A 7,509-nucleotide genomic window follows, 5' to 3' on the forward strand; every position below is an offset into this window, starting at 1 on the left:
GAATGTTTTGGTGGATTTACACTTATGTTCAAGCTTTTTTATGATGTTGTCTCATTTCGTTGGGGCACAGATATTTTAATTCATGATTTAATAAAAATATAGATTTTATATATTATGATTGTATAGATTTATTGAACTGTGATCATACTGTTTATTTAAATAGCACCTTAAAGCGGGGGTCCACCTATCTATTGTTTTTTTTTTTTTTGAGTTCATTCACAAACTTTTCTTCTCAGCATTACATACTCACATGTTGTGTGTAATATGTCTGCCTGTGTCAGATTTCGTCGGAAAGAATAACTTATATTATTCACTGCAGGCAGTTTCCATCTTCATTGTGGGCATTTGAAGCCCACAAGCATTTATTTCCTGGATGTGGTGAATGCTGTGCTCCCAGCATTCACTGCTCGTTCCCGCACATGCTCAGTGGCATCCTGGGAAGCCTGAGACTAGCTCCCAGGAGTCTGGGAGAGGCTAGAAACACGCCTACTCCCATGGGAGGAGAACCAGGAAGTGCAAAGAAGAATAGAAAAATAAAAGGTAATTACGGAGATTTAAATTTTTTTAAACGGCATGTCAGCATCTAGGCAAGGAAGAAAATACATACAGATATTGTTCAAAATTTGGGTGGAACACCGCTTTAAAAGTCCCTGGGGAAAACCCCCCCTCCCCCACTTTTGGCAAATTAGCCTTTTCTGCTATTTACAATTAATTATGGGATGTGGTGCTTTCTGGTAACTATCTCTGCCCTTTCTAGTTCATATGCTTGTAGGTTAATTGGCTCCTGTCTAAATTGACCCTGGTATGTGTGCATGTGAATTAGGGACCTTAAGCTCCTTGAAGGCAGGGACTGATGTGAATGTATTATATAAATCTATAAAGAGCTGCAGAAATTGACGTTATATAAGTACCTGAAAAAAATAAATACAATAAAAAGTTCGTAGGAACAATCATAACTTCCACGTAGACACGTTCCAGGAGTTGGGAATTAGGGCAGGAAGATCTCACTATTGGAGAATGTGAGACATGTAAGAAGTCAGGGGTTGACTCAGCTCACCAAGCCCCATTGTTTAATAAAGTATCACCTTTGGATAGAATGACATTTTTAAACATAAAAATACCAACACATCTTGTTAGAAATGTTAAACTTTTTTCTTCTGTCAGACCTGAACTAAATGTTATGGAAGAAGTAAACCAAACATCACCAGAAATTTTTATCCTCCTTGGTCTATCTAATGTTCCACATCTCCAGGCAATCTGTTTCATTGTGTTCCTTGTTATGTATGTAATCACGCTATCAGGAAACCTTCTACTGATTATTGTGGTGAGGATCAACCCAAAGCTTCAGACCCCCATGTACTTCTTCCTGAGTAACCTCTCCATTATTGACATCAGTTTCTCATCCACCATTGTTCCCAAAATTCTCATAAACACTGTGGTCATAGATAGAAGTATCTCCTTGTTGGGATGTGCAATGCAAATGTATTTTAGTTTGGCTTTGGGAGCAACAGAGTGTGTTATTCTAGCTGTAATGGCCTATGACAGGTTTGCTGCCATTTGTAGACCATTGCACTACTACACCATCATGAACAAGACGTTGTGTGCTGGTTTAGCAGCTGGTGCATGGAGTATGTGCTTCATGAACTCTGCAGTACATGTTGTCCTCACCTTCCAACTCCCCTACTGCAAGTCCCACCATGTCAATCACTTCTTCTGTGAGATGCCGCCTTTCTTTAGATTGTCTTGCCGGGACACTTTGCGTAATGAGATAGCCATGTACATCTCAGCAGGGATCATTGCTATGTGTTCTTTCTGGTTGACTCTGATCTCATACATCCGCATTATTTCCACCATCCTGAAGATACGTTCCACGCAAGGAAGATACAAAGCTTTCTCCACATGTGCCTCCCACTTGACGGTGGTAGCTCTCTACTATGGCACCATCATGTTTGTGTACCTGAGACCCCGTTCTGTTTATTCTGATGAAACAGACAAAACTGTGTCCATTCTCTATACAGCTGTGACACCAATGCTGAACCCCATCATCTACAGTATGAGGAACAAGGACGTCAAAAACACAGTTAAAAGAGCACACAAGAAATAGAATTCTTTAAAATGATAAATTGAGAAAACAAATGATATAATGTTCAGTATAAATATGAAATAATTTGAAAGAATGTATAGAAGGAAGGGGCTGCAACTAAATGCCACAAGCAGAAATGGTCACTCAGTTCTACTACATCCATAATCAGGGCCATATTTTGACATCATGTTGACTTAAAAACACATGACAACAGTGTGTATAAATGTTGTGTGAATTTTCATGTGATTATTTCAGCAAAAATAGCCCCGACACGGCCCCGCCCCCTCTCTCCCCTGATTGGCTAGCACTTGGAGGATGTCGGTGGGTGGAGGGGAAGGAGAAGAGTGGACACACGTCTGCTCTCCTCCCCTTCTTCTTGCGACCCAGAAAGTGACATATCTGATGTCACTTCCGGGTCAAGCGCTCGGCGTCCCCGGCTCACTTAGCCAGGAAATAATGTTTTGCAATGCGATCTGCATTGCATTACATTTAGTGGCGCACAGGGGAGACATTGGGGGTCTTTCAGACCCTGCATATCTCAATAGAACCTGTCACCTAAAAATAATCACATATGTGATGAAAAAAAAAAGTTGTTAAAAAAAATATATATTTTTTTTGCAAAAAAATTAAGTTACACGCAAGCACATAAAATCCCCCGCCCCCACATACACACACTCCCAAACGTACATGCATGCATTGGGGCGCCTACACATGAAAATGTTGATTGCGATACACATGTTACACACCAGAGTGAGAGCAGCAATTCTAACACAAGACCTCATCCGTAAAACTAAACCGATACCTATAACACCATTTCAGGGACGCACAAAAATTTAAGGTTTAGCATGTTGGGTATCTATTTACTCAGTGCAACCTTGTCTTTTATAAAGATGAACATTTGCGTAATTTATTGCGTTTGTTTGCCCTAAAATTAACGTTAGTGTGTTTTTTACTGAAATTGTGCATTTCCAAGACCTTTGCAGTAATATCATGTGACATAAAAAATTGGAACTACCACTATTTTATTCTCTAGGGTATCTGCTTTCAGAAAATATATAATATGTGTGGGTTTTGTGTAATCTTCAGGCCTAAAATTATATTTTAAACATGTGTGCAAAAAAAACGCAAAAACGACTCTGGCACCGAAAAGAGGCTCATCTAAGTATGCAGGCATCCAGGGAAAAGCTATCCACATAGACTGTCCTACACACCGCCGGCTCTCACTGATGTCAGTCTGCAATCGTGACCAGGAAGACTACCCTGCAGTAGAGCGATCTGAAAGCGATGCTTAAAGCGCTCGTGGAGGGGACGACGATGGCGGTGCGGAGGATGGTCTATGTGGACAGGTTTGGACCTGTTTTAATCATCAACCATGTGAGTTACTAAATGTTGTACCTTCATTAAATGTAAACATTTTGCTACACTTAGAGGCGCCTCTCTTCCCTTTTATACTCAGTTGTGACGGGACACTATGTATATATCGAGACATCGCTCATTTATCAAGTCAAAATTTATTTAAAAAATGTGCTTGTCTTGCAAAACGCTCTCAGACCATGTTACTCTTAATCCAAGGTTTTACTATATGTCCTTTTAAAACACCTTCTGACTCCTCTTAACATCCCCTACACCTCCATCTCCCAACATTTCTCTTGTTGAATGTAAGTTGGCTATTTATTAAAGCAAAATTATTGTGAAGCTCTTGAGTCTTTGAAATTTATCATAAGGAGAGTCACATTGATGAGATTTGTGCAAGTCAAAAACAGAACAGAACACAGGGGAAATAAATAAAAAAGTTACATCTGAATGCTAATGGCTTCACTCACCCTGTTATCTGTTTAAATATCTCCAAATAACCGGAAAAAAACTGAGCAGATCACAATAAAGGGGGTATCCGAATGTGATCTTCATCTCTAAATATTGGTCACTGACCGTTTGCTGAACATCTACAGAAATTAAATATATACAAAACCACTATAGATGATCTTTTTTTGTTTAAATCAGGGTTTACGAAAGGCTAATTTAAGATGAAAGGGGGATGCAAAATGTAGCGAAATGTGAACTTGGACATCAGGTACATTACAAGTGCAACATATGTTAACATTGAGAGCAAAGGGGTGAAATTCCAAGGATGACTATATTTCTCAGGGTGCATGACAGATCTCAAATGAGTATATATTTTGGATTAAGGGAGATGATTCATCAAGAATATGTGTAGAGACACCAATGTTAAGGGGCTTGGGTGCTTGAGTTAAAAAAAATATTAAATGTACTAAACAAAGGCATAATGACATGAAGGAGAGAAAGCACAAAAGAAGAGCGAGGAGAGCAGACAAATAATGTTTTTAGTAAACAGTGGGTAATGTGGGGTTAAGGAGGAGGGATGTAGGGGTTGTGAGGAAGGTTGGTATAAAGGACCTCTTTGCCACCACTAATCAAAGCTATCGAAGATGGCTATGAAGAAAGTACCAGGACGACAGAAGATTAGCGACGAAGCGCGTCAGAAGGAGCGATGTGCTGACGTCACCGCACTGTTTTTTACGCCCCTCACGGGCGTGTTGTACTAGTGTTTGCTGGCTGGCTTTCTTATGGAAGTTTTAAACATGTGCATTCTATACTTGTAAGCACAAATTTTTTAATTTAATAAAATGCCACCCGGTTTTACCGATGGCGATTCCTCTTTATCTTTGGATTGGTATGAACACTTACAACATGCTGATTCCAATGGCTGGCTTCTGATCATTGGACACATCCATAGTCTCCAGGAATACTTGGCTCATTGGCTATCAGAGGTGCTGGGAGGATTAAAGGCCCTGGCTGGGTATTAGGCACAAGCTCAAACAGATTGTGCAGCTGGTAAGCTTGCACTTCTATGTGGTGGTGGATTCACGTCGTCTTACAAACATCACAGAAGATTTCATTACACTGTGTTTCTACAATCACTTATCCACTTACTATTGGAGGATTTAAGGACTGTTTATATATTTTACAGATTTTTATTCTCTTTTTTTTTTTTTATTCTTATTTTTATATTCACTCCCATCGGTTTATTCATCATAAACATGGGACACTCACCATAAATACATTTTTTCCATATATGCATTTACCAATTCCTTTTTTTCCTCTTTTTGTATTTTTATTTTTGATGTAATATATATTCTTTTGGATCCACTTATCAGACTGATCCATTCACTTGCACATTGTTCTTTTACTTATCAATTTTACGAGCGCAGCTCCTTATGTTTTGTATTTGTATTTGTGTGTATTTCACTTTGAGTTGCAGCCTGTGTGGTGTGTTTAAACAGCACAGTTTTTTTTTTTACAAGTAAAACGGGGGAGGGGGGCAGTCACTTCCAGGTGTTTTTTCACCTTAATGCATAGGATGCATTAACCACATCCCGCCGGCCTACAGCAGAATGACGGCCGGGCGGTGGTTCAGTAATCCTGACTGGGCGTCATATGACATCCACTAGGATAACAGCCACCGCGCGCCCGCGGGGGGGAGCAAATCACGGTGATCGGTGGTGTGGTGTGTCACCGATAAACCAATCTCTGATGGAGGCTCTTTACCACGTGATCAGCCATGTCCAATCACGGCTGATCACAATGTAAACATGAAGAGCCATTGATTGGCTTTTCCTCACTTACGTCTGACAGATGCGAGTAGAGGAGAGCCATTTGGCTGCTCTCCTGACAGGCGGAGTCTGTGCTGATTGTTTATTAGCACAGCCTCCCCTCTGGATGCCCGCCCAGGACCACCAGGATGCCGCCAGGACCACCAGGCATGGCCACCACACTGGACCACCAGGTATGCCACCCTAGACCAGGTAAATGCCAATCAGTGCCCAGGCATCTGCCAATCAGTGGCAATTAAAAATGCTTAGAATGCGGAGAAGGTGTGTAAAAAGAGGCCTATAACACACTCGCTCAGCGCCAGATCAATCCTACGGTTCTATATGCAGTATAAAATAAATAAACACTTAAGAATATTAGATCCCACAATTCTATGTGCAGCAATAAATAAATAAATATTCAAAAGTATCAAGCAGCTGTTTAAAAAGGAAGAAATGGCATAAATGAGTAGTAAAAAAGTCCAGCAATCAAACACTGAATCATAAAATACTAAAAACAGCGCTAAAATAAAAGCCACAAAAATTGTCACAGTAAGTTGCCAGAACAAAAATAAGAGTCTCTATGTAGAAGGTAATGATGAAGACAGTTCAAGGTTTTTATAGGTGTAAAATCACTGATGTCCAAGCGTGCGCCTTTCACCAGAAAGAAAGCATGTTCCACCATGTGATGCACACTCCCCCAGGGGGTCAAACTCACCAGAAGCCACTATTAAAAGAGCATTGAATGGGTATTCAGCATTCACCACACCACAGACACCACACTATCTTCAGGGAAACACACATCCCATCCTGGACGGCTAGACATGGTGACAGCGCCCTCTGGGCTTGCTTATTTTCTTTTCTCAATATATTACAATGTACGTAGTTAGGATTAAGGGGAACACTGCTGTATAGGGGATTTTTACATGAATAAACAGGATTACGCTATGTCAATGTTACTCTTGTGTTTTATGATATATATGGAGCCCCTTTACCAGTGAATCCTGCTGATGATGAGGACTGACTATTGAAGTGGATGGTGAATACCCATTCAATGCTCTTTTAATAGTGGCTTCTGGTGAGTTTGACCCCCTGGGGGAGTGTGCATCACGTGGTGGAACATGCTTTCTTTCTGGTGAAAGGTGCATGTTTGGACATCAGTGATTTTACACCTATAAAAACCTTGAACTGTCTTCATCATTACCTTCTACATAGAGACTCTTATTTTTCTTCTGGCCACTTACTGTAACAATTTTTGTGGCTTTTATTTTAGCGCTCTTTTTAGTATTTTATGATTCAGTGTTTGATTGCTGGACTTTTTTACTACTCATTTATGCAATTAAAAATGCCTGCCAGTGCCAGTGCCACTAGTGTGCCTATCAATGCAGTCTATCAGTGCCAGCCATCAGTGCCAATCAGTGCCACCTTTCAATGCCCACAATTGCCCATCAGTGCCATCTATCACTGCCCATCAGTGCCACCCATAAGTACCCATCAGTGCAGCCTTTCAGTGCCCATCAGTGTCGCCTATCAGTGCCCATCAGTGCCCACCACAGCCACCTATGAGTACCCATCAGTGCCGCCTATCAATGCCCATCAGTGCTGCATATCAGTGTCACCCACCAGTGCCGCCTATCAGCACCCATCGTCAGTGCCCATTAGTGCCAATTCATCAGTGCCATCTCATTGGTACCACCTCATCGATGCCGTCTTATCAGTTCCCATCAGTGAAGGAGGAAACTTACTTAATTTCAAAATTTTATAACAGAAACAAAGAAAACCTTTTTTTTTTTTTTCAAAATTTTCTGTCTTTTTTTA

At 40.7% G+C, this 7,509-nt stretch overlaps 1 protein-coding gene across 1 annotated transcript; it reads left to right on the forward strand.

Moving 5' to 3' along the window:
* The first annotated feature begins 1,174 nt into the window (after nucleotides 1-1,174).
* On the forward strand, nucleotides 1,175-2,190 carry LOC141117707 (olfactory receptor 5V1-like). Its single transcript, XM_073610707.1, has one exon. It carries the CDS (start codon nucleotides 1,181-1,183, stop codon nucleotides 2,102-2,104), a length of 924 nt encoding a protein of 307 aa, XP_073466808.1. The 5' UTR covers nucleotides 1,175-1,180; the 3' UTR covers nucleotides 2,105-2,190.
* The last annotated feature ends 5,319 nt before the right edge of the window (nucleotides 2,191-7,509 follow it).

Source organism: Aquarana catesbeiana, linkage group LG13 (genome assembly GCF_042186555.1).
Source record: "Aquarana catesbeiana isolate 2022-GZ linkage group LG13, ASM4218655v1, whole genome shotgun sequence".
NCBI classification, from domain to species: domain Eukaryota; kingdom Metazoa; phylum Chordata; class Amphibia; order Anura; family Ranidae; genus Aquarana; species Aquarana catesbeiana.

Excerpts from the sequence above, each read along its gene's own strand:
- LOC141117707 (XM_073610707.1), top strand. The coding sequence starts at position 1,181 with ATGGAAGAAGTAAACCAAACATCACCAGAAATTTTTATCCTCCTTGGT.